Source organism: Molothrus aeneus, chromosome 16, assembly GCF_037042795.1.
Source record: "Molothrus aeneus isolate 106 chromosome 16, BPBGC_Maene_1.0, whole genome shotgun sequence".
In the NCBI taxonomy this organism is placed as follows: Eukaryota; Metazoa; Chordata; class Aves; order Passeriformes; family Icteridae; genus Molothrus; species Molothrus aeneus.
In genome coordinates, this window is record NC_089661.1 from 8,725,257 (window position 1) to 8,753,172 (window position 27,916).

General features: G+C 40.9%; 2 protein-coding genes across 3 annotated transcripts in view; one reads left to right on the forward strand and one right to left on the reverse strand.

The window, feature by feature from the left end:
* IQCK (IQ motif containing K) overlaps positions 1-10,741 on the forward strand; it is a 35,549-nt gene extending 24,808 nt beyond the window's left edge. Inside the window, exon 9 of the mRNA XM_066560565.1 lies at positions 9,175-10,741. Coding sequence (XP_066416662.1) covers positions 9,175-9,203 — 29 coding nt within the window. The 3' untranslated portion in view covers positions 9,204-10,741. The remainder of the gene's footprint in view (positions 1-9,174) is intronic.
* GPRC5B (G protein-coupled receptor class C group 5 member B) lies at positions 10,539-27,273 on the reverse strand. Of its 2 annotated transcripts, none has more exons than XM_066560564.1 (4): positions 27,106-27,273; positions 20,126-21,135; positions 15,534-15,646; positions 10,539-14,168 (listed from the first exon to the last, which is right to left on the reverse strand). In XM_066560564.1, the coding sequence occupies exons 2-4, from the start codon at positions 21,129-21,131 to the stop codon at positions 14,124-14,126; spliced, it is 1,164 nt and encodes a 387-aa protein (XP_066416661.1). In that variant the 5' UTR covers positions 21,132-21,135; positions 27,106-27,273; the 3' UTR covers positions 10,539-14,123. The 2 variants fall into 2 exon arrangements, with proteins under 2 accessions (XP_066416661.1, XP_066416660.1); XM_066560563.1 differs by having other exon boundaries at positions 20,126-21,139.
* Between the last annotated feature and the right edge of the window lie 643 nt (positions 27,274-27,916).

The following is a 27,916-nucleotide window of genomic DNA, read 5'->3' on the forward strand; positions in this document are numbered from 1 at the left end:
CTTCCTTTGCCAATTGTTTCAAAAGGAAAAACAAATTTCCTTTTAATCACTCTCACAGAGCTTTCCTGTCATCAAATCATTTATTTTAGGACTCTAGGACACACAGCTGTTTCATCACATCAAAGAAAGTTGCAGAATTACCCCTTTTCAATTTTTTTTCTTCAACCAGTATAAGTTTATATTGCTAATATCACATCAGCTTTCGATATTATCACACTGTTTCTGTAATTTCTTAACTGAGCTCTGTTAAGTTAATTTAAGAGTATCCCCACATCAAATAGCCTTGTGGCCCAGGCAGATGGCTATTTGGAAACAGCTGTACTAGTTGGAGAAGTTACTGTCCAGGGGTTTTCATTATCAATCTCAGCTGTGATGCCATAATTCATTTTGTTAGTGCTCCAGCTGCTCTTTTTTCTGCTTTTATTATCCTGGTGTTTATTAGTGTCATTAAACCCAATTTCAGTGTAAAGTCAGCAAGGTTAGTTTAACTGCTTTCACCAGTGATTCCACCCAGCCCAGCTGACTTTGTGCTGGAGTGGATGGTGAACACTCACACAATAATGAACAGCAGAACACAACTACTTTTTAACCTTGTCTTTCTAAGCATTTGGTTTAACTGAATTAATTAATTTGGTTAATTCAATTAATCCCCTTTAATTAAACCACTGAACTCTGTATCAAGCAGACAAAGCATTTATTGTTACTAAAACCTCAGATATCACAATTAAAGCATTAAGATTCATGGTCAAAAAAGAAAAAGTTGCATTTTTAAGTAGATACAGCATTTTATTATGAAATTAACCACATTAGGAAAAATAATGAAGGATCTCTTTAATTTGTATGTAACTAACTCTGTTTATTAGATGCTGTAAACAGTGTTGAATCTAACTGTAGGGGATGAATGGTGAGCTGCCAAATAGCTTTTAGAAAATGATGACTCGAGCAGTAATGTGATTCTATTGACACTACTAGAAAGATCAGCATACCTTCCATGGAAATATCAGCCAAAGACTCAGTTAATGTGAGCTAACAGGCAGAGTCTGCTTTGTTGAGATTTCAGCACAATGAAACCTTATTGCAAGGGTCTGTTCTAGGTAAAAACATAATTTTATGAAAATGTGTTTGTATGTGATACTTAAAAAAAGATAGTAAGGAGATACTTCCCTGTTTGCTCCTGTGAAGTTCTTTAGTCTTCCCTCAGTCCATCTTTTATACTCTTTATTATTAGTTTTGCAAAGTGCTCTAGGATAGAAAGTGTGAAACTGCATGAAAATTACTTTATGCATTAACAGCACCTTGCAGGACTGTTGACCTCTTTTAATGCATGTTCTGGCAAAATTTCTTTTTGAGTGCAAAGAAAAAAGTGTGTTTCCTTCAGCATGTATCCAGGATCATAAAGCTAGAGCATTCTTGGCTGACATTTTATTTGCTATACTGCTCCACTGCTGTGTAAAATTACATTCCACAAAATGATCTATATTTAAGGTATGACAGTCCTTACTCTGAACAATTTCAGACTGAAAACGTAGAGATAAGTATAACACTTAAGACTCAGTTTTGTGACTCACAGCTTTAGACTTGAAGGGAGAAGGAATTTTCTCTAATATAGCACAGCTGATGGGATAAATTTGTTCCACAATTTTTTACAGAATTAAAAAATTGTTTGCTTTCTATAGAAAATACAGTTAATTAAAACTCAACCTCCAGGGAATGTGAGTGACAAACAGATTTTGGTTCTGAGCACCATTTTGTGCAGATTTAGTATGGATAGGACAGCACTGGAAATGAAAGTGTGTGTCCTACAATGAAAGGAATTTGACAAATCCTTAAACTTTTAAAAGAAAACACCAAAATCTTCATCACTTATGTGACCAAACATTGCTGACACTCTATTGCAGGGGTAACTTCTCTGCTGTTGGAAAGACATTGCTGCTGTTACACAAACATTATTTCCAGCTATGTTGTGTCCTAAGGAGATTTTTTTCTTGTTCTTACCCGCATAAAATTTGTGAAATTTTACTTTTAAAAATCAGTATTCTTAGGGAAAATAGTCAAGGAAAAAATATTCCTGGGTTTATGGCAATACCAAATGTGACCCTATTAGCTGGCAGGTCTTACAAATCAACCATAGCCTGGGCTTTGCAAGGCTCTTGTGTAAAAGAGGACACAGTGTGTGGAAAATGTACTTAAATCAAAATAAGACAGAAAGTAATCTTCACAGCAGGTGAGGAGGGTGATTTCCAGATACAGGAGGGAATATTCTTTTACATTCTATTCCATTTCCAAGCTGTATTTTTCCTTTGGCAGTAGGAGTTATTACTTACCTATATGGAGAGGTTTAAAAAATACTTCTTTCATGGCAATAATCTTTTCCCTTGGGAAGATGCATCCAGCAATACTCTGCAGAACTCAAAATGGAGGTGGTCTGGAAAATCCTTGCAAATATAAATGAGATATAAGGGAGAACAGGCTGCATATTTCTGGTGCTAGAGCAGGAACAGATGCACAGTGTCAAGAAGCAAAGAAATGCAGCCACTCACTCCTGCTGCAGCTGTGATGCCTCCACCTGAACCATGAGGAAGGATTCAAAAGCTTAGTTAAACTGAAGTTAAACTGAACAGGAGAAATCCAGTCTGCATTCTTTTGAAGGATGCCTGTATGCAATCATATCACATCAAAGCAGAATTAATTGGAGAAGAGAAAAATATTACATTCAGAACCCAGGAAAAAAAATGGCTACACTGTGAAATTTCTTTAAATTCATTCCATAAACATCCTTATGAAGTTACAGCCACATGCATGTTTGTAGGACTGAGTCGTTTCCCAAAGAAAATATTGAAAAGAGGATATATTTATAAATGGGAAATCTTACACTGGGCTTAAGATAATATTTAAAATTACTGCAGGTAATAATGTTGGATTAGGAAAGGCATAGTCTGAATAGCTAATGGATTTCATAAAGACTGCATCTCTGTGGTTTATTCAGGAAAATTCAGCCCTGTAAAATGTAAGGAATTAATCAGTTTTATGTGAGAGTTTCTTTTTTCCCTTGCTACTTTCACCAAGGGTGGTTGAAATAATTGAAGAAGATTTTGAAACAAAATAATTTGTTTTTAATTTAATCTGCCCTCCTTTTACTGCAGCTGTAATTCTTTAATTAATCTCATAATGGAATTCTTGTAAGTGATGACCTCCTCATATTCTATGGTTTTACACTTTTAATCTGATTTATTATAAAACAAATTTATGTACACACATATATATATATATATATTAAGATCTTGTATGTTGAAATATTTTTTCTAATAATTTGGTTTCAAACTAAGCTTTATAAACAGGTTAAAAGTGGAAGGCTGCTTGCTGTCACTAGGACATTGCACTTAAAATAATTTCACTCTTTTTTTTTAAAAACATTACTGTATTTACAGGTATTTGTTTTTTTCTTTCTGAAAGCAAAAGTGCTGCAGTCAAAACGGTTTTAAATGAGAGCATATATATGATTGCTTTTGATTTAAAAGCCCATGTATAAAATTTGACTTACATAGAAGAAGACCTTAAATTTTCTTTTTTTTAAAGAGAGAAAAAAAAAGAAAATCAAAGAACAAAGCAGTACCGAAGGCAGAGTATGTGCTGGTGGTTTTCATCAAGCTTAATTCAAAATGCTTGAGATGTTTTTGAAAGTTTAATCTTGGCACTAACAGCTGAGAATGTAGTGATAAAAGTCATAAGACTCATGATACAGAATCCAATTTATTGGTCCACACCCTGGACTCAGACATCTTTGAAAATTTATAAAGATTACAGTAACATTTAATTTCTGAAAGTACGTTGGGAATGTTTGAAAAAATAAGAAGGAAAGATGATCATTTAGATAAACTGCAGCACGTGGCCTTCTAAGTGTGCTTCCACAGGCTCAGCAGTGGCCCTGTGAGCACAAGTCTGAACTAATCCTCCAGTACCAAAGCTGTGGTTTCACTCATTCCTCTGCACTTGTTAATAATGGAAAAAAAGGAAAATTGCAATTTGGTGATTCTTCTGTAATTATATAAACATATTTTTGTTTGCTTTTTCTTTTTTTTTTTTTAAGAGAGGAGAAATTCTTCATGGGTTCTGCAATCATCTTCTTCCTTTTTCCGCTTTTATCCTTAAAGTGAAAAACGTTGGAGCATTTTTATTGAAAATGCTGCTGGTGTTTTTTGTTAACCATTTAGATAAGCAAACCCCAAATTTCTGTTTATAACTATGGGATGTGGAGCTTTTCTCCAGAAGCCTGGAGAAAAGGCTGTCACCAGCTGAAAAATAAAGCCTCCAAATAGTCCTGCAGCAAAACAAGATTTGAGACTTTTGGTTAAAGAAAAAAGAAGGGGGGAGGTGGAGTAGGGAGAGAAAGACCATGAGCTGTTGGTGGAGTACTGAAATGGGACTCAGGGAATACAAAAAGTGTCTGACAGATTGCAGAACCCAGGAGCTGCTTGCCCTGGCTCCCTTGGAGCCCTCCCTGTGCCATCAGTCTGCTTTCCTACCTGATGCTTTCTTTTAGTCTGCACGAGAGTTTAAATTTGGTAACTTCACAGAACCTATCACATTTTGCAAGCTGGAATCATGTCAGAAATAAGAGGGGCTCATGGGGATAAATGCAGTTTTCATGAAGCTGCCCAGCAAATCTGGAGTTCTGGGTTTCTGCCCATGTTGATTTCTGCCTGTAAATCCCCAAATGCTTTTAGCTGAGGACCTGCTACTCTGGGATCATTTCTATTTCTGGTCAGTTCTTTCTGTTTTCATCATTCTCTTTTTCTGTCTTGAGTATTTAAATTGAAAAAGCCTGCATTAATCAGATGTCTGGAAATGCACTGGTTGCCTTCATTCTGCATTTTCTTCTCAGTCCAAGGTTGTGTTCTATAAACTGTTGTGTTTCTGTGGCTGTCTCTTCATAAATCTCAGATCAGTGAATGATTTGGAGGGCACTTGGATACTTTTAAATAATAGCCTCCAGTACATCTAATTCTCTGTAGTTTTTTTCTCTCCTAACTCAGGTGTTCATGGCTGTTGTTCATCTACTCCAATAATTGTATCTCCCCATATTTCTCTTCTTTTTGTACACCTTGAATTGTAAAAATGCCATTCAAATATATTCTAATGAATTCTGAGTCTTCCTGTCAAAATATGAGAGAAGCAATGGTGCATTGCACAAACAAATTCTGCTAGAGATCTTCCAGCCCTTATTCCCCATGTGTATCTCTGAATGTTGGTGTTTGGAAGTCTCCTGTATTTCAGCCCTTGCTTTGTTAATATGATCCTAAGTGAATTAAAAAGTGCCCTGAAACTTTTTGTCCTCTACAGTCATGAAAGCTTTGACAAACTCTGCTCCTGATTTGGAGAATTAGGTTTGTCCTGACACTTCTAAAAATCCATTTTGCAGAGGCCTCTTCTGCTGAGTGATCCTCTAACAGTTCCATTTCAGATTCATGACTTATGGGAGTGTCTATGGGCAGGAATAATTTCCATTTTAACATTTGTTTGGTTAATGTATCTGTATGCAATAGATTATTTCCTTATCACTAGTGACTGAATATCTCCTGGAGTGAAAGGTTTCACTAATAATTGTATACAGGCAGACTTCCAATAGTAAGAGGCTAAAATTATAAACACTATATAAAAAAACTTTCTCTTTAAAAGTCAGGTCTTATTTCAGCAAGATTGCTGGTGGCTCCAATTTCATGTTCAGGCTTCTTTGGCATTTCATTGGGAGGCTAGGGTGAAACTCCTTTCTATATATATATTTTACTCTAAGCCCCTGCTAATAAGTTATTCCAATAGATTTTCTTTAATGGATTTTCATCTTCTCATAGTCTGAGTCTGTAGTATTTTTCATTACTGTTTTCAACTGTTTAAATTACTAAATGTAGTTCTTAGAGTTCTATGAAGAAGAAATGCACTCTTTATAGAGTGTGGGAGCATAAACCTTTCCTAAGCTCCTGTCACAAGCCAGTTGTGTTATCCAGTAGTGCACAAAGTAGGTCATCGTTTATTCACTGTTATGCTGAAACAACCAAGTGTCAAACCAAAACATCAGTTCTGTACATTAAGATGAGGGAAAATGATGCCTGCCATCCAAATTAGATGATAAGGATGTTTGAACTTACTGCTTAAATAAATAGGAAAAAAGCTCCAAGTTTTGCAGGTTTTTGAATTTTCCCTTCCCAAATACATTCCAGTGCTTCCTTTAGCCATCATCTGTGCCTCAGCATTGCAGCACAGACATGAGAAACTATGTCAAATGAGCTGCATTCCCAAGGAACATGGCAGAGCAAGTAGTAGATGACTTTATTGTAGTAGGAGTAGCAGGTCAAAAATAGCAGATAACAGTTGTGCTCCTCAGGAACACCCCCAGCTCACCTCCAAAGAAATTTATCACCCACTGGTGCTTGTTATTGCAGTGCTGGCTGTAGTGTCCTTTGATTTAAAATGTGCATGTGACTAAAGCATAGTTTAATCAGGTTTTCTCACTCTGAAAAAATAAGACTAAGGAGTATAAAGTCTGAAAAATACAGTAAAGAGACTGAAACATAGTGCTAAAAAATCAAACTGTTCTGATAGGAGAAACCATATGACCTATTCAGGTAGAAATACCAGTACTAGAAGAAATAAGTGAGATGTGAGATCTCATTGTTTCTTAACTTACACTGTTACAGCATTTAAGGGCCTCAGTTCCTCTGTGTCTCAGGACTTCAAACAGGAGCTGATGTTTTAAAAGAACACAAAATACTGATCATGCTGCCACTGAGCACGACTGTGTTATTTAATTCTAATATTGTGCCTCTTTAAATTAGGCATTCTCTGTAGATAAATTTCATACATTCAGTCACACAAACATCTTGGGATTGAAGTGCTTGCAATTTCCCTGCATCCAGCTTTCTGTGAGAACAGTTTTCTTGGCATTTCCCTGGGACTGGCAGCAGTGCACAGTTGCAATCCCCGCTGTGTAAATGGCATCCTGGGGCACTTTTTTCTGCCCAGTTCTGTCCCTGTGCCTTTCCCCAGCATCAGGAACTCTCCCAGAGCACAGGGAATGGTTTCCACTGCCGCAGAACCAGAGCTGACATTGCCACAGTGTGGGGAGCTGGCCCTGCAGAGCTGCTCACGGTGACTGCAGGGATGGAGTGGGAATGGGGCTGCTCACGTGCAGATCTTCACACCTTTTAAAGTGCACTGGAAACCAAAATAAATTTCCTGAGAGGTTTCTCACTCTTGAAAGAATGATAGGACTTCTAGGACTGAAATGGCTAAAATTCAGCATAAGGAATGGTGCAGTTGTAAGCCAGGTTGGTGATGTTGACATTTACAATGTCCATTGTGTTGTCTGAAAGATTATCAGGTGCTGTAAGTTGTTCTAAACATCTTCCTTAGGCATTTCAAAATATTTTAAACAAGCTAGTTCACTTTGAGGTGGCACAGCCTGAAAAATACATTTCTCCAATGGAAATTTCTAGCAAAAAAACGTAGCCAGGCAGCTTCTTTCTCCATCTTTCCAGCTTATGTGAATCCTCAGGACATCTTACTTTTCTATCTGCATAGGAAGCAAGTATATGTCAAAAACTATTTAAATAACTGCCTGAAATCCAGATTTATGCTGACAGCCTGTGCTTCCTGCTTGGTGTGATGTGATTGGAAAATTGTTATGCTTAAGTAACACAGGTTATGATAAGACAAGGACACTATTGACTAAAAGCACTGCTAGCAGATACCTAAAACACCTGCTCATTTTAATGTGAAAGTGTGGGAGCCCTGAGGTTTCTGAATGTTGCAATTTTTATTAAATATTTGCAAATGTCAGCCTCATCACATCAAGAAATATTAGGTAAAATTCAATGAAATAGAAATTATTTTGTATACAGGACATTCATAGTCACAGGGGACATTAAATCCACTCTCAATTTTTCTCCTTAACTGCACAAACAGAAACCCTAAAATCCTGAAAGGTCTTGTGCCATCAAGGCACTGGGCACATATTGCCTTGACCATTGTAAAACAGGGTTTCTCCTGCTGCTCCAGTCTCATTTTGGGTTTCTAAGGGATTGCTGTGTCCCTCCTCATCCACTTTTCCTGGATGCTTTCTATGAGCTGACATTCTCCAGGTTGGGAGCACACTGAGCACCTTAAATTAGCACATGGGCCTGCTGCAGCCCAGCATTCCTGGTATGTACCAAGAGGATTTTGTCTGCTGGTTTTCAGTTGCATGCCTTGGAAGGGTAACTAAGCTCTCCTGAAACTCTGTGTTCAAAAGGGGAAATTTTTTTGGCTTATTTGGCTTTCTTTACCTCTAGCATAAGCTTTTATATATAAACCTCCCAACAAACTGGCTTGATGTAAAAGGTGTATAGTACAGCCACATCTTCTGAAGTGTAGGAAATAGAAAAGCAGATTTTTTTTAAGTTGAAAGCCAGTTTGTAAAATTTTAAAATATCAAAACCAGAATAAGATAGCTGAAATCACACAAGTAGAATGAGGAACCAGACTGTTGTATCAGCAGAAGAAAAACATTAGGTTAATCTGTATTACAACATTCTGAAAGAATACAGAGCTTTGAAAACAGCTTTCACCAGGGGGTGGGACATTTTACTTTTATGTAGAGCTTTTGTTCATTTAGAATTGTTTACTTCAGCAAGCAGTCCTGTGCTCTTTGTTTGACTGATTTTTCCCATTTGGCAGACCCTTTGCAATCACATGGATAACATTCTTCTTTCCACTGAGACACAGAGAAACTATTCTTTATTGACCTTGCTTGTTGTCCTAAGTGACAAAAATATATTTATATGCTAGGTGAAGTGTATGACTTCATCACTGACTTTTAATTGAAAAATTCTTCAAAGCAAAAACCTCAAAGAGCTGCTTTCAATTTTTTTTTAATCCAGTGACTTCTTACTAGCAAAGAGCTCTGCCCTCAGCTACACATGCACAACTCCCACAGCTGCACAAAGAACTGTGTGCAAGTATCTGAGTGCTGAAGCTGTGTCAAAACATGAAAAAAAATGCCATGTAAAGAAGAAATACACATTTTGGGTCTAGCAGGGGATTTTTTCGATTTATTGAACAACAGAATATCTGCTGTAGAAGTATGGATGTTTTCTTGTTTTGTTTCTCTGCCTGTTAATTTTATTTTTTGTATGGTTGCAGTGGGAAGCAAATCAGAAGACCCGGACTAACGTACACAAAATCCTTCAACGTCTCAATTTTAGTTTCCTCACTAAAATTGCAAAGCACAGAGCTCATGGACTTTGTGATACTGATTTAGAAACCCTTTTAGCATTAAAGTTTTACATGTGAGGTATTGTAAATCAAAGGCAGGTTATGTAAGGACCCAGCATGCCAAGACAAAATTCAGTCTTAGTCTAAGTGAGCACAATTCTGTTAAAACAGATGGAATGGTGCATATCTAGCCAAAAATGTTGAATCTGTATTTATCTTGTGTTCCTGAATGCTCACTTAAACCCTTTTCTGACAGGAACAAAACTCTGGATGAAATTAAATGGGGTTCTATCCACATGTAGGCAAGTGTTAAATCTTCATTTATCATGAACTGGAGTTCTCTGACTCCTGCAGAGCTATGACAATTTACACAAATCCAGGCTCTGTTCAGAATGGTCTAATTTGCAGAAATGCTGTGCCCCTGCAATTCCAATGGAAGGCAATGAGAGCTGGGGTTGCTCTGCAGTTCTGCAGGGGAGAAAAGTCAAAGGCCCTTTTGTTACCACTTAGCACATGTGCTGGGAAAGTGTAGAATTAAGATCCCAGTGTCAGCATTTTCAGCAATCTTATGCAGGCTACTTACTTTTATCAGGTCCAAGCACAGTAAAAATCAGATTGGGCCTCTTGCTAAGGAATCTTTATTATTTTTTTAATTTAGTCCTGTCAAGAATGGTCCTATTTATGCCTTTATAATTTCACAGTTAGGGAAGATAGTAGCAGAACTACAAATAATTCCATGTAAGTCAAAGGTGTAGTTGTTTTGACTGAACCCCTAATAAAACATGGGGGGTCTCCAGCACTTGCTGTGGGTCCACATGGATTTCTTCCTTCACTTGCACAGACTTTGTCCTCACTCTTACACCAGTACCCACCCCTTGGGTTTGCTCCTGGTTGGTGATGATGGTTCTTACACCAGCTCTGGAAAATCCAGCCATTTGAAGAAAAACTCTCATTCTGCACTCTTCAAACCCAGCTGAATTCTTCTGTCCTCTCCTTTTCACAAGCAATTGAACCAGAACAGGAAACTGCTGAGCCAACAGGGGAAAAAAGCATCCCTTTTGTGTTAAGAGTTTGGCTGCTGAGCTCCTTGACTGGCTCACCCTGGGTTTGATAGGTGCCAGAGCTAAGGGTAAGTGTGGGAATGTGGCCAGAGGTGGAGGAATGTGCTTTAGGAGCCCTTTCCTTCAGTTTAACACTGAGAAACTGCACCAAGGAGCAATTCTCTCTGTAGCAGTGCTCACTGCAATGGAAAAAAAATCCGTGTGGATTTTAAAACCAAGAGGACACAAACATTGTAAGTAAATAGTAAAGCCTTTATTCTCATTAAGAACAGCATTTTGAAAATAAAACATTTGCCCATGCTTTACAACCTTTGTGGTTTTGTATACTTATGTACAGTCATCATGGTACACATTGATTGTCTTGAAAACCCTTGAAAGATGTACTTAATAAGATACCAGTATGCAACAATCAGCAGGAAAGAGGGTACGTTATAAAACACACGTTAATACATTTAATAAATATATATTATCTATCAAAAATGAGCTTTAGCTCTCATCAATTAATAAAAAGCACCTGCTTTGTAATCCTGTAAGTTGGTAGAATAATCCAATTGTTTTGTTATAAAAGCTACAATGCTCCCTTTTGTATGGCCTTTGGTTAGACCCAAGGCATCGAGCTCAGACAAAGCCAAGCAAGATGCCTGTCTTTAGACTAAAAGCAGAAACAGCTAATTCTAAAGTATTTCAGGTACCTTGGTTATAGAAGCAGCTGGATGTATTGAGAGTGTTCTTCTGAACATGCTACATATTTTCTGGCAAGTGTCAAAATCAAACACCCTCAACCCATCTGAAAGCTGGACAGGATCTGTAGGACTTTGAACTCTCTTCCTGCCATTGATCAAAAGCTGGTCATTTTAAATCTTGTTTTGCTAATAGATGCTTTTGTCAGATGCTTTTTGATTTCGTTTTTCTGCATGGAAACACCATGAGCACATAACCATCAAGGGACAACATAGTAGCTTTTACAGTATAAAAGCTAATTATAATCAGGAGAACTGCGAAAGGCTTGTGCTTAGTTACTTATTCATGTTGTTCACAGATGCTCTACATTCTAGAAAACTTTCAAAAAAGGCAAAAGTAAATACTGTAACAAAAATATAAGTTAACATAAAGGTGCCTTTCTTCAATTACAGTTTTATTTTGGGGCATTTTACATCATAGACTAGTGACTTACAAAAAAAAGTTGCTCGTTACTAATTGTAAAAAGTTGGAAAATAAAGACCCTCCTAAATCTATTGCCACACTTTCACCACCACACATTAAACCCAATCCTGCTAATTTTTAATTCAGTGAATATCCACATGACTAAGCCAGTGAGACTCGTCATGTGAATTGCAGTTTGTAAGATCTGGCCATATCTTTGCATAAGCCCTGAAATCCCAAACAACTTCATCAGAAGCAGGATTGGGAACTCTATTTATCAATTCAGTCACATCTAGAAAAAGAAAAAGAAAGTTTCTTAAGATAACTATGTCTTGTATAGTTTTTGTCAAAGGTCTGTAAAATGTGTATTATAATTCATAAGTCTTGGTTGTAGCATGATAAACTCTTTAAAAGAAACCTGTCCTACCATTTATGCCATGGTCATCTTATATTTTTTTATGCTAAGAGTTTTATGAGGGATTTTTTTTTTTCTAACTGGTTTTTAAAAGCAAAATTCTGCAGGCAAGAGATGGTAATAGTTTTTTTATTGTTCCAAATTACATGTCTTCTGGGTGGCTATCAGTATCTTAAATATTTATCTTATTTGATCAAAGCTCTGCTCATAACAAGCAAAATGTATTTCTAAGTCACTGGATAGCATGCAATATCCACCCCTACCCTACTTGGTTACTAAGGCCATCTAGTTACATACAAAATGAAATAAAGGATCCCTAAAACAAGCACATGCTTCCTTTGCCTCGAGGAGGGAGGGCAGGGGGGAGCTGACATACTCCTTCACTCATGCATGACAGAAAAACTTTGCTTCTGGAGGAGAAGGGCTTTGAAATAAAACCCCATAAGATGATCATGGCAAGAATGGCAATAGATATTTTTCCATATATATATATACATATATCTGTGTGCAACACTTAGGGACTGGTCTTGCAGCCTCTGTACCTTGTGTAGACCTACTGGTGTTGATGGGACTACTCGTGGGAGTACAGCTCTGCAGGACTAGGCTCTAATTCAGTAGAAATGGAGGTACATGAGGAATCAGGAAGACTCTTGAAAAATAAAAAGCTTGTCTTTCTTCTGCAGTATACAGCAAGTAACTTCTCTCTGTGAAGCTACTAAGCTATTCAGTTATTTGTACTTTTTATTTTTTAGTTTGAAAATATATATTTTTATTTCAGCATATGCAAAGTTTAATTGTTATATGTTTCCTATGCCTTCAAGTAAAAACAATTAGCTTTTAGTATTGAGGAAAGCTAAGATTAACATTGGCCAAACAGTGAGGATACAGTGATGTTTTCAATGTCCGATATGTATTAAATGTTAAAGAAAGGAATGATTGCTTGAACATAATGAAAAACCATGGCACAACAAATGGGCAATGGGAACCGTTTAAATAACCTGGAGAAAACAAAGATGAAAAGCTTTGAAAACTCTGCCTTATATCAACTCAAGAAACTAGATGGGGAGGGGAGGACTAGGGAAGAAACCACCTTAAATAAAAACAAAAACAACAACAAACCACCTCCAGCACAGAGATTCTACTCTCTAGGCACTAAAATGCACAACCACATTGAAATGCACGAACAGCCGCGGCCGAGGGGAGCGAGCGGAGCGCTCGTACCGACAACGGGGGCTCGGGGCTCCCACCCTCCGCACCCCGGCCCCTGCCCCAGCGCCTTCCTGCCCTCCGCAGCACCGGCCACGGCCTCTGCCGGCCCAGCCTGGCCAAAACAGCCCTCCCAGGGACGGAGCCTGGGCTCTGCTCACACCCGTGACACCTGCGGGTCACCGAATCCATCCCGCGGGCCGCGGAGAGCCGCCAGTGCCGGGGCCGCGCTTCTCTCTCTGCCCCGGGAAGCTCCACAAGGCGCACGGAACATGCACAGAGCTCCGAACTGCACGCCCAGGGCAGCTCCTGACAGAGCTGAGCTGCTGAACAGCAGAGCTCCTGAACAGCAGAGCTCCTGACAGAGCAGGGCTGCTGAAAGAACAGAGCTCCTGAAAGAACAGAGCTCCTGACAGAGCAGAGCTCCTGACAGAGCAGAGCTCCTGACAGAGCAGAGCTCCTGACAGAGCAGAGCATCAGCCTGCAGAGCCACAGAGCCACAGGGACCGATCTGCCACAGAGGGACCGGGTCTGACCACACACGGTGCTGTGTGACTGTACAGCACAGCCAGGGAAGGAGCAAACGGGGACTTCTCATGACGTTGGACATGACAGGAAAAGGAGAAAAATGGAAAGAAATCCCGCGTGTTTTCGCACTGTAGTGGCAATCTCTTGTGGCAACATGAATTAAGTTTAGGTGAGAGGAAGGGATTTTGCAAGCAACTGGCAACCACCAAAACCAGGCTTGCCTGGCACACAAGTTACAGACAAGAGAATATCTTACACTTCAGAATACAATATCTCCTTTGCCAATTTAAGGTGTGCCTACTTCTGTTTTAAATTAGATTCAGCTTCAGTTTTACAATTTTGCTTTTGCAATTCTCCATTCAATGGTGTTCAACATTTAGGCAAAATCCTCTGTAGGATTTAGAAAGATCCTGGATGTTTTGTTGCTTTGTTCTGGTACTGTTATGGATTCCTTCCCTCAAAGACACACTGCCAGGGAACAACATCTGCAACAAGGATTCTTATTCTCTACAGCCTACAGCCTTTCACCAGAGGTGTCGTCCAGTGTAACTTGGCGGAGCAGTTGGTATCTGGAAATAAGGATAATAAACCCATAACTGAGAGATCTAGACTGTTCAAAAATCAGTGTTAGCACACTACACGTACAGGACAGCTTTCCAGATGGCAGTTCTAGAGCAAAGTGATACAGAGAAACTCATCTTCCACCCATACAGTGCGTTTATCTCTCTGTAAAACCATGACTATATATACACATGAGCTTTGTATCCAACTCAGAATACAGCAAACCAAACAAAAGAAACCAAATTGTCAAGCCTCTCATCCTTTAACTGCCTTCTGCCTGAGCTGCACATTCTGGTATCAGAAAACAGACAGAGATTAATTAAAACATCAGAAGGATGCAATCCATGACTGACAGCAAAGCCAAGCCTTTTCATTTTACTCAAGTTGACATATTTCACACAGTCTTACCCACGGAGGAGAATTCTTGTATCTAGTCCCCCTTGTCCACTAAAATCAGCCAAAACTTTACTTACTTAAAAACAAAACCAGACCTGCAATCAGTTCATTTTAAACTGGTTTTAAATGTAGAGGTTGAGTTATGGAATCAGCTCATGATTCAAAAGAAAGAAAACCCAACTCACATGAGTACAAACTGGCTCATGAGTAGATTTTTAAGAAGCATGTAGATATGCATGAAAAATGTGGGGATGAAAATTTTTCTTTTTCAACACTGTGCCTGCTATATGAAATGTCTTAAGTGAAAATTAGACATAATGTGAAAAACATTTGTAAAGTCTGTTTGGCATCCCTAAACCAATCTTACAACAACCAGGCTGCAAAAATACAGGTCTCTCAAAGATGCCAAACCATTCTACACGGAAGAAAAATTGATGCTATCAACACGAAAATATTCTATATTCCTCTTTTATGAATCCCTTTTCAAAATATGTACAAATCTGTAAGTTACAAAGAATTACATGTATTTAACAAGTAAATGGAATATATGTGAGACAACCTGCAACCAATTATCTGCAACAATTATTTAAAGTAACATACTGCCTGAAAACATCTCTGTGACTCACACCATCTTGAAAAAAATCAGATTAGAAATGGTGTCACTTAATAGTTATGTTAAATACTTTAACACAAATTTAATTTGAAAGGGCCATTGAATATGTTGTCTTACAAAAAAACTTGCTTCACTGAAGCTGCACTGCAAAATGTGAATAGCCAAGTAAACAAATGCAAAATACTTGTTAGCTACATATGTTCTAGAGGGAAGGGAAGCATTACATGCATACTTGCTGCCTTAAATTTTCATTTATAGCTTCCCCCCTGCTGTGAATAAGCTGAAGCAGGTTTTTCAATTAGTAATGGTTGTATATATCAGTGCATTTCAAAGATTTCTTAAATCATCACATTTTGATACTTACAGTCCCACCATTTAGCACAACTGCCATCTCAGTTGGCTGATAAACATTGCTTCTAAAAGGAGCACTGGGCCGGCTGCCCAAGCTGCCGTTCCGAAATCCTGCCGTCCTCAGCGCTGCGTTTGGAAAAGAGACATCACACATCACACCTCAGAACACAATTAAAGCTGTGCAGTCACAGAGCCTCTTCCTTCCAGTTTGGTTATTGGGAGCTTTGCCACTGATTTTAACTTCCACGTTGCTTTTGAACAGCTGTTTCCCTTACACATTGGGAACAGACCTCAGAAGAATCAGATTTACATTAAAGAATTGTTTGCTGGGAGGGGGAAAAAGGAACCAAATTTTTGAAGCTTGCTTAATCTCATTTTAGTGGGAGCTCAGTGTCTTTAGTCACCAAACCTGTGATGTATCTTGCACAATGTGTTTTGCAAAGTGCTCCCTGTGCTGGTCTGGATACTGTGGGGTTAAGTGAAATGTGCTACATTTTGCTTTCTATCAAACTCAGTGGACAGGGATCCAAAGCCTTGCTCAGGCCAGTAAGCAATGCTCACAACCCCCTGAGCATTACTTCAGCATGACTAGCAAATAAAGGTTTTCCAGATGTTTCAGATTATATTTACTCTGAGAAACTAGAAAGATGGAGTAAATATTGCTTTTGAATAGCTTAAACATGGCAAATCACTGAAGCCAAAGAGAAGACACTGAGTGTCCTTTTAGATGTTTACACCAGGAATGAAACAGTCTCCCCATTAATTTTAGTACAAGTTTGGGTTCAAGATGTAAATTCTGAGTGAGATATGCATAATGAGGGATATGCTGCTCTCTCTAAAGCAGGCTGGGGATTGGCACATACAAACTCCCTCTTTAATTTTGAGGGTAAATAATGACTTCAGTGCACTCAGACGTGGCCAGGGAACAGAGCTCATTTATCACACAACGGGCAAAACTCATCTGTCAGCTGCTAAACAGAAACATGCCCAGTTCAGGCACCTGGGGCAAGAACTTCTCTTAAATTTAATTCAAATTACAATTCTACAGTCTCTGGCTGAAATCATGAATGAGCTGAAGTTTATGAGAATTTCAGCCCAGACTTTAATGAAGCCAGGATTTATCTCCAATGTAGTTGCTCCATGTAGAAGAAGATTTAAATGGATCCTACTGCCATATGCTGTCCTCTATCCACTGCTACTCCTCTCTTGGGAGTTGTGCACCAAGATGAAGAACAGTACTGATTTAGCATGGAAATTCAGAAATTCCACCCTGCAAATGCTCAGCTGTTGACTTCAGATACATATAGACCCTCACTTGCTCTCTATTTGGAAATGACATATTTTTGCAGAACACTGGGAGAAAAAATTATGAAAATGTCTAAACTGGAACGAAGTATTTTCTATTAGATATTTAACCATCTCAAGGTCAGTAGCTTTTTTTTGCTACTTGACTGCTTCTTGTGTGATAAACACACATGATTGCACTGGTATTTGCTATTACACACAGACACAAAAATCTTTATCATGCACACCATCATTAAAATATTTATACAGAGTATTTACACAAAATATACACAGTCATTTCAAAGCTATCTTAAAGAGCCAGTAAATTCAATTTCATATTGCATTTTTTCCCCTATTATTGCAAACAGCTACACTTTTTTTGATGTGAGAATCTGTGACAAAGGTTGTAGACAAAATACTTACTTTGGATTTTTTTTCTTACACTAGTTTTAACATTTTTCCTTATACATTTTACATTACTATTAAATAAATCCACTTGCATAGGGCATGTATAGATAAAAAACAAATAGTACTGAGGAGGTTTGATATTTGTCAAAGCCTCTTTGTAACACATTTGAAATTTTGTTCACTTTGCTTTTAGGGATTGGCTGTGACTGTGACTGGTAGTAGTAGAAGTTATTAAATGAAATTTAATGATACCAGAGCTGCTTGGGCTTGGGTTTCCTGACAGCTGTTGCATTCTACATTTCACATCCAGATTTCTCTTGTTTAAGGCAAATTCTCTCTGCCTACAGAGGTTGCCCTACTAGTGTGCACTGCACTTCCAGAGAGCACTGAGAACTCAGTCAACTGCTCTGTCCAGGCTTTCTAAATACTTTAATAAAAGTTTAGAGTGAAAATAACTCTTCTGAAGAGATATTTCAACCTATCATATAAATACTAAAATTCCAGATTAGTATGCTGTTTAAATTATGTTTAAGTTAGTGACTTTAAAATCGGTTTATTAATGCTTAATGTTGTTCCTGGCATAGAGCAGCTCTTGTTGCAATGCGTAACCTGAAGGTAAATTTTTGCTAAGAAAGAAGGAATCAAGGAGGACATATGCTTGTTTGAACCTGAACACTGTTCAGATTGTTAAAATACTGCTTAAAATCTTAAAAAAGAGCAAAGTTATGAAATTGTTTTACACAAATATTAGTGGAAATAACAAGAATTAATGGAAAATATATTTGTCCAGGCATGTTTTCTGCTTAAGGCTAACTATTTACTGAAACAAGTACTACAGTCAGGGAACTGTTTTCTGCTTATCATGTCTTCCAAACTTCACAACTAGTAAATCCTGTATTCTTAAACATCATTCTTAAGTATGAAGTAGTTGAAGAAAGTACCCTTCCAGTAATTTCTGAACTCTTGATGATGAATTCTCAAACTGAGTCTGATCAAGTGGATGAAAGGAGAGAACATTCTCTTCACCCCTGCAGAGCCAATTGCTCACAGACTCCAGGGGCTTTGCCACTGACAAGCCCAGCACAGAGATCTGACTCAGTGCCTTGGTTATTATTAAAGTATTTCCTTTAAGTCTCTACCATGCTACTAAGTTTTGTCTCCAAACCCTGCTGTCCCAAGCCAGTCCCTTAAGAACTGCTGCAAAGGAAGATTTAATCTGTTTTGATGTATTAAAAATTCCTGTATGCCATGGGAATAGGAATGACAGGCATTTATTATGGTATACATTAACAAGGGCATCAGATAAGGAAATCTATTTTGTATTGTACTGTCATTCAGATAGATTAAAACAGAACATAAATTGCACTATAATAGACAGTATAATGATTTTGTAGCTATCATACATCTATCCATTTCACAAAAAAACTTAATTACTGAATGATTAGATCTAAAAGGAGCTTCCAGTTCTTTTTTAAAAATGCACCCATGAATGGGAATGATACAGAGTGAAAGATCCAATTTTGTTCTTAGATCTGCCTTAGCCAGAAATAGCTTCACTGAAGCCATTGCAGTTACTTTACTATGAAATTAATTTAATGGGGGATGGAGGACAGTAAAAAAAAACCACCACAGAAAAAAAAACCAAAAAAAGAGTGGTTTTAACAGTCCATAGTGCAACTGCCTCTTGCTTTGGAACATTAGTAATAACAACCATTCTTTTATTGTGATTTTTTTTGTTTTACCACTGCCCTTATGGTATCTACTGACAGAACAAACTTCCCTACTAGAAGGAAACCTTTGACATTTCTGCTAAAAAACTTAAGAGGAAAAAATGCCTTCCTGACCCGACACTGTGCCAAACAAAAGTGCTGTCTTCCTCCAAGCCTGGTCAGTGCCCAGGGAAACATCAAACCCAGAAGAAATCAAAGACACATAAAGGTGAATAGGAAGGTGAAGTGCCTGGACCACGTGCCCTAAGCCTCCTTTCAGGGGCTGCCAGAGCAATGTGGCAACTCCTGCCTGGGCTACTAGGCCAGTATTCTTTTCAAACAGAGTGAAGAACAATCAGTGTGACCTGTAACAAAATCCTTTATCCAGGTGTGGGGCAGCACCAGACCACAACTCCCTAGGAACACCACGGGGCTCCTGCTTCCCACTGCTGGTCAGAGGCATCCCTGGCATTTCTGACATGGCTTGAGCCTTCAGCAAGGGTTTGGATCTCTGAAGCACCCAGTTGTTGCTGGTCCTTTCAGCAATCACTCAAAAACATTTCCACTGCAAATTTTAATGATGTGTGATCATACATCGTTCTGCAACAAGGAAGGCAAATTACCTCAAAACCTCTGTGAAAGCTCAGATGTTGAAGCCTTCAGAACAAAGGCTGTCTTTGAACTGTTTGTAAGCCACTTGGCATTTTTTCCCCCCACAGGGACACAAAGTGGCACTAAATCCATTTTAATGGAAAGATAATTAATAATAATTATTTTGTTGCTCAAGTGGTTGAGCAATTTGTAACATAGACCACTTCAATTATTTCTGAGGTTTTGGGAAAATATTTTGTATTAAATGTTGATAACTGCTAATTACAAAAAATGTCATTTAAATTATCTAAAGGTTATTTTTTCCACAATGATTTTTAAATTCTTTTGGTGTTGCCTTTGCATTTGAAATTGTTCAGTTTTTCAAAGAAAAATTGACATGCAGAAGATAATTTTAACCTATGTATTGTCTGCATTTTTTAATTTTTCTCTCTCACTAGATGATATCTTAGTGAAAATCGTAAAAGGGAACAAAGTGTAGTGTGAAAATTATTGTATTTATCATGACCTTCGTTTTCAACACCTGAAAAATGTCTCATACAGAGAGTTGTCGTGACACTACAAAAAAATATAGTCCTTTATAGGCAATTTTTACCTGCATTATGTTCATCCATTGAAAAGGCTTTATTTTCCATGTAGCTCCTAGGAAGCTGTATATCTTCCTCAAAAGCGGTTTCACGCATCCTTGGCTGTGAAGTATCAAAATAATTGGGTGTGTTTTCCTGCTGTGATGGAAGGATGGTACAGTGCACCTCTGGGATGGCATGAAAAATAACAAACACCCAGCCACTGGACACCAGTGCAATAGCCAGAGTGGGATCACTCCATTTGTCCCTTCTCTGGAGCTCAGCATTCCCGAAGAGGTACATGGTCATCCAGGCCACCCAAATCAGAATGGAAAGGAAAAGCGTTATAATGAGGCAAACTCCGTTTTTCTTCCATTTCTTAAACTTCCCACAGAGAGTGAAAAATGAGAATCCCATGGTAAATACCATCAGGAACATGACATAAATGGAGGCCATCACAAAATCCATGGGCTCGTAGCTGCAGGCCAGCTTGTTCTCCCTGACCACGGTCAGGACCAGCCACTCGGTCGCGATGATGACCTGCACCAGCATCAGGCACGTGGCCACCCCGGCCAGGTGCCACCCAGACGGGCTCTTGCCGTGGCGAACGAGCCTGCGGAGCCTCCAGGCCTGGGCTAGCAAGCAGGAGAAGCACAAAGCAAAGATAACTCCCCAGAGAAACCTTCGGGTGGAGCACACCATCTCATCTTCCTGGATGATGAAAGCGAACGTCAGCCCAAACAGTCCCAGAGTCCCGAAGAGAAAGAGGAAGTGCATTCCCAGGGGGCTCTTCTTCTCTTTGTCCTTGATGAAGGGCAGCCTTACCAGCAAGATCAGCATCAGCAGCAGCGTGGTCAGCACACCTGCCCCCGCCACGGCCTCCAGCACGATGCCCCAGATGGCGTCCAGGTCACACAGGTGCACGTACTGGGGCAGCAGGTCCAGCCCGCAGCCCCGGGGCGTGCTGGAGTTCTCTGAGGAGCCATAGCTGATCGCCAACAGCAGCAAGAAACCAATGGCTGGGTAGGTTTTCATTTTTCTGTCTGAGACAACAAAGCATTTGTTTAGCTAGAGCCGAGTTTGGAGGGTTTCACAGCCACTGAAGCCCAGCTTGTTCCAGTAGCCCAATGTTTACAGTTTCTGCACTGGATTTGCAGCTGGCACAGCCTCCCCCTGCCCCCTTCACTGCCCTCCCAAAAGCTGCTTTTGCCTGTTGTACTCAGAATGCAAAATGACTCATTGCTCTGTTTGCACAGATTGAAAACATTTCCAAACTCTGACCCTGCAAATGGCCTACAACACAGCCAGAAAAAATTATGTATCCTGTTGCAAATATTACATTATCTGCAACACCTGGACACTTACTACCTGTTTAAATGTCATACCCCATTCAAATCAAGGTGTTTAAAGCGTGTTTAAGTTGCACTGGGCCTGATGCAGGCGTAAGCAATATCACAATTAGGCTTTCTCACAGCCTTGCTCCTTTTACTGGAACAAAGGCAGAGTCAAAACCACTTTTTATATTATTCATTTTTAAAGGATAAAGCAATCCAAGGAAAATAAACATTTTATATTCTTAAAGAAAGAAATATCTTGTTTTCATGCTCAGTCAATAGGCAGTTATCATATTCACTTCTTTCATCCTCTTCCAAAGCCCAGGTATTTGATTGCATTTGGAAATGGGAATGGCAGTCTAGAAAAATTCCATATTCTGTGACAATGGTGCACACATGCAGTGTCATCAATCAACTAATCAAAAATGAATGCCTCATTGTGCTTCTTAGCCAGTCCAAAGGGAACAAATAACAAAACCCAGAGCATCTCTTTCTTGGATCCAGAAAGTGGACAATGGTAAACGCTCCAGGAACACAACACATCCCACTTGACCACCAGGACCAAAAGCCTAGACAAATCCCAACTTAAGTTTTTGGAAGAACATGGGTTAGGTGCTTTAAAAATACTCATTATGGTATTTGCTTTTATTAAGCAAAGCAGATTGTTAAAAAATGTAACCTTTAACTTCCAGTCTGCCTGGGCACAGCCCTGAAAGGGCAGTCTGGAGCAAACACTGTGAGGAGCAGATATGAAACCTGACTCTATTAACCTTCAGCAGCAGTTAGAGCTGCAGGTTCCAGCAGGATTTTCCTCACTGATGTGAGGGATGTTTCAGACTCCCTCTGGTACTGTAGGAGCACGAGGAAGAAAAGCACCACATAAGCAGGCAATGATGCTAGTCAATGTTAGTCCATGTTTAGGGTGCAAAGTGAAAAGCAGAGAAACTATCAGGAGCTCTTTTGCAAGCCATACAACAGCCCTAAATGATTACCTGTCCAAAGAGATTAAAATTGCTTTTAATGAAAACTTTGAAAACTTTAGTGAGAGTTGAAAATTATTTAAAGTAGTGGTGCAGCGTTGCCTTGAGCACAATCAGTCATAACCAACACAAGAACTATTTACATAGACTGTCTGACACTGTGCTGTGTCTCTTAGAGCTGAGAACTGTGGATGTTCTTGTGCTTTACAGTCCTGTAATGACCAAAGTTAAACCCTGAGGATTTGAATCTTCAAACCAGTGTTTCCCTATGTCATGACCAATGGCCATTTCCAGCCTCCATCAGGAGACAGATGATGAAGTTTATGATGTTTGCTATCAGGGGCACCACAACAGCAAACATGCCAATAAAAACCTGTCATGACCCCATGGGCTTCACCCACACAGGGTACAAAACATCTTATTACAAATCGTCATCTCAGAAGTGGAAGCTGTGACAAATAATGTGATGTGGGCTTGGACAAACAGGAAATGGGTAATGGGCAACCTCTGCCAGCCCACAGATATTAATCTTTGCACTATTGGAAGGGCTGCAATGTTCTAACGATGCAATGACCTGCTAAGGACAAATGATTTGTTTTTTCTACCTATCTGTAATTTGCTTCATGCTGGATTGATAGAATATACACTTGTTTATATCTGACTTGTGTAACACGTTCTTCAATGACTCTGTTGCAACACCCACTTAAAAAACACTGACTTTACAGACAGAAAACTAATAATCAGTGAAATATATTCATTTTTGTATTGAATATACGCTCAATAAATCTCCTTGCCCTTTGAGTACATAATTAACTAGAAGAAAACATTCCAAAGATAGTTCTCCAATTCCTTTTATGCACAGTCAATTCCTACTGCAACTAGTGAATGTCCTCTTTAGAGTGTTTGAAACGTCCTAAAAAGTGTGAAATGGTCAGTGCCTGCTGGCACAAAAGGGGGAAATCCACTGGGATCTGCTAAGGCAATGCTCCAAACCAGTGGCACCATTTCAACAAGTAGGAGGTCATGTGGGAAATTATTCAAAATTCATTCTAAAAGTCACCCAAACTAGAAACAATAAAGAGCCCTAAAGTGAGGGTCATGTTAATTTTCCACTATCCCATCACTTACAAATTATGGTAAGCATGGGCTAAATTGCTTTCAATACTGGCTTTGTTTATTAGCTACTCTCCAAAGACCTGGGGGGTCATTAATTAAGTGCAAGCGTCCCCAGTTCTAAGATATTTTCCAGTTTTCTGGTTACTTTATTCACGTCATGTAACCCTCATGTGATTGAGCTATTCTAGGACAGTCTGTTTCCATGGAGATTGTGCTGCATGGGTAAGCAGTCATATTGTCAGGCCATCATTTGTTTCCTCTTCCTATTTGGAAGTGTTTGGGAGGGGGAAGGGAGGGTTAATGAATCTGAGTATTTCCCCCTCCATGAAGAAGTGGTTAGTTTTGGAAAGGGGGAATTAAGCTGTGATAAAATACATTCAGAATTCAAAATACATGGTCTGAAATATAGAGGTGTTCAACTCAAGAGGAATTTTCCCAACTTACTTTGTGCTTTTGGGAAAGCTGATGGGACATAATCAGTGGTGCTCTTAGAAAGGTCCCAGACAGCCACAGTACTGACCAAGAAAATCTCTAGGACTGCTGACAACTATTCCTGGTGTGAAATAATTACCTACCCAATATCAGTGAGTCTCACTAAACACCACCAGATCCTGCCCAGAGCAAAGCTGGAAAGCAGAGCTCGCAGTCTCCAGAGGAGGAATCTTTTCCTCCTAACTGATATCAGCAAAGCAGTTTGTTTCTAACCTGTTTACTATCAATTTCTGCCTAACTGGGCAAAACCAGGCAATATTAATAATGTAGCCTCTGAGACATTACCAGAAAAAAAAAAAAAATCCTCTTTCTAGTGCTGATACTCAGCACTCAACACAGTTATAAAAACAAAGGAAAACCCTGCATTACAACACACAAGTTTGGCAAGTGAATACCACAACTTTAGCTAAAACTACAGATTCAATCATTTTAAAGGAAAACTGTGAATCTGTTTTTTTTTTTTTTCCCCAGGAAAGTTGTTTCTGGTTTCTGCAAAGACCAGATATACATCATTATGGGGGTTTTATTAAAATAGTATCTTCCTCAAGCCTTGCAGTGGGTAGGATGGCAGAGTTCTGAGCCTCTTGAGATTTTATAGTAAAATTTTACTGCACATTCTTGCTGGTTGTTACTTAAATCAGTAACTGTAGAGGAAGAGTATTTTTACATCTTTATGTCTAGATTAGCTCTCACTAGAGTTATGCAACCTCACAGTAGTAACAATAGTGCTCTATTCGGCTGGCACTTCCCTCCTGCTGCCAGAGAACTCCAGTAACACAGGAGTGCACTGAGACATTCCAGCACAGATACAGCCAGTGGCACTGCTACATCCCCTGCATACTGCAATGAACTGTTCACAGGCAACAAAAGCAACTTGGGATTTCTTTTTCCCCAGCTTCCTCTCCAAAATTTTATTTTGGTAAAGCCATTAAGGCAACGTACCTGAAACCAGAGCAATCAGGAACACTTACAATCAATATTCTAATCAATAAGCCTTACACATTTTAGGCAAAAGCAGTGAACAATTAGCAGGATAGCTACTATTTCAATCCAGTACTCAATTTTTGGCTCAAAATCTGCTCTCAATGACAGCTGTAATAACTCCACTGTTTTCTACAGAGTGAGGTCCTTTCATTACATTATCTAGCATAGAGTCACTACAGAAATTGCAGACACAAAGCTGCCCCAGCGGGTACAAACTACAATTACAAGCAACTAAGCAGAAAGAGAAAATCTCACAGTTGTCATCAAAAAGTTGTCACGGTTAAAAATCAATGAGGCTTTCTGTAGCTAAAGTCTTCTGACCAAAGCTTGCAAAGGGATCAAAAAGACACAGCTGAATGCTTCTACAGAATATATATACAGAATAAATTGTAATCGTGCAAAGAGTTAAGGTTAGGCTGTTCATGGTTAGATGCATTATCTGCTCCTGTACCTGGAGTTCAAATGTTAGTCAGCTGACACAGGGACATGCATTCAATGGCAGAGAAGAAAAACAATCCAGTAAATACAAGCAATAGTAGCACAGATAGTAACCACACAGGCAGAAGACTGGTTCACTGTGCAATTTGCAAAAGAAAACCACCCCCGCCACGAAGTGTTGTGGAGAGACGGGAGGGAGTGAGGAATTAATCACAACACAGGATCTCTGCCAGCTGCTTTTGATCAGAACTGAAGAATGAGCTCCAGGACTGATAACAGAGCAGCAACAGCCAAGTTGAGATCACACTACTCAAGAGACGTGTGTATTTCCAGAATAATAATTAATAGTGCAATTGTGCTTTGTAGGCAAAAAACCCAGCAGTGATTTTGACAGCCCCTGCATCAGATACACATCATGCTGTCTTACAGCCTCACGGTTACAGAAAGCAAGCCCCTACTCCAAAAAGGACACGTAGAAAAAGTATTGCTTTCATTTAGAAATACTCTGTGATGCTGAATACACGATGAAATTATCTTTCTAATTTTCTCGGGGCTGAATTCCCTTTAGTCAGAATCAGTGTATCACGTGTGCCTAGGTACTTCTGACCACAGCGCCTGGTGTTGAATTCACAAGCGACAGCAATCAATTACAGTAATCAACGTTTTTGTTCTCTTTGCTAATTCTCAGACTGTTTCTATTCATGTCACAGCCTTCTAGCAGATGGGTATATCTGTCACCGGATTTGTCCTGAGGTAGGGTGACAACACCTCAGCCCTGCTATTCCCTGCTGGTAAGCAGCAAGGGGATCCCCGTTAAACTCGGTACTAGCGCTGATCACCCAGCTGAGTGTTTGGGTTCAGCACGCAGGAAATCCTGTTAGCCTTGGGATAAACATTAAGGGCAGGAGTAAACAAAGGGTTCACTTAAGTGCTAAATCCTCTCTCTGCGTGGCTTTGCGGAGAGGTAACACAGAGACAGGGCTTCTGTTAACTACAGGCAAAACTGCAGCGCACCCGCACCCAGCCGGAGCTGCCGCCAGCCCCGGGACCGGACCGCGGCGGCCGGGGGCCAACAAAGGCTCTTCCCCCTCGGCCTCTTCCCTGTCCCTGCCCTTGAGCCCCCGCTGGGAATGCGATGAGGAGCCGGGCTTGGCTGGAACCCCCGCGCGTTGGAGCGCGGTGCGAGGCCGGGCGGCCCCTCCGTGCGGCCGGTGCGCGGCTGCCTCCGCTCCGGGCTCGCCCTAATCCGCCCGCAGCCTCCTCCTCCTGGACGGTACCTATCCCGCATCAGCCTCCGCTCTTTTGTCCCTTCGTTCTTTTCTCTCTTCGGTTTCTTTTCCCCTTCTCTTCTTTCCCCGCCTGTCCCCGCTCTTCTTCCCCATCCTCTCCGAACTCCGCTGCCCTCCTCGCCAGCCTTCCGCCCCGCTCCCCGCAGCGCAGCCCCTGCTCCGAGCCCCCCCGTCCTGCCCTATATCCCAGCTAATCCCCCCAGGATTCCTATATCCAGCCCGTTGTCTGCTGGCGGCCACCGAGCTAATTCTGCGGGCAGCGCAGGGCGCAGAGCCGGCTGAGCGGCTCCGCTACGTCCCTGGCCCGCAGCCCTGGCCCGGCCGTACCCCCGGAGCCGCTCCGGGGCCGCTGTCCCCCCGCCCGCCGCCGGCTCACCCGCTGTCTGCTGCGGCCGAGGGCGGCGGGGCAGCTCTGTCCGCCAGCCCTCCGCAAGTCACATCCCGGCTCCGGCGGCGCGGCGGCTCCGCGGCGGGGAGCGAACGCAGCGCCCACCGCCCCCGCGGCGGCTCATGGAGCGCCCGGCCCCGGTGCGCCGAGCCCAGCGGAGCGAGCGGAGCGGTGTCCGCCGCGCTCTGCGCCCGCCGCTCCGCCGCGCCACGGCCCCGCGGCCAGCCCCCTCCCACCGCCCCGCCCCGCTCGGGCACGGCTCGGCTCGGCACGGCGGGCAGGGGCACCCCGGGGACAGGGACAGAGCACCCCGGAACAGGGACGGGGCGCTCTGGCCGCGCGGAGCTGCCCGGCTCCCAGGGGAGCGGGCACGGTGAGGGCTCGGGCGCGCACTCACACTCACACACACACACACACACTCACACACATACACACACACACACTCCCACACACACACACACTCACTCACACACACACACACTCACACACACTCACTCACACTCACAGACTGTTCACACACACACACTGCTCTCACACACACACACTGGTCACACACACAAACACACACAGACACTGCTCACACACACAAACACACACGCTTCCCCCCCACACACACACTGCTCACTCACACACACACACAGCTCACACACACTGCTCACACACTCGCCCTTACTCACACGCTACCGCATCCTCACATCCCACACTTCCACCCCGCATCCCGGCACCCGGCGCTGCGCATCCTGGCACGGACCGGTGCTGGACCCGGGCATGGGCGCAGCCCGACGGGCTCAGGTGACAC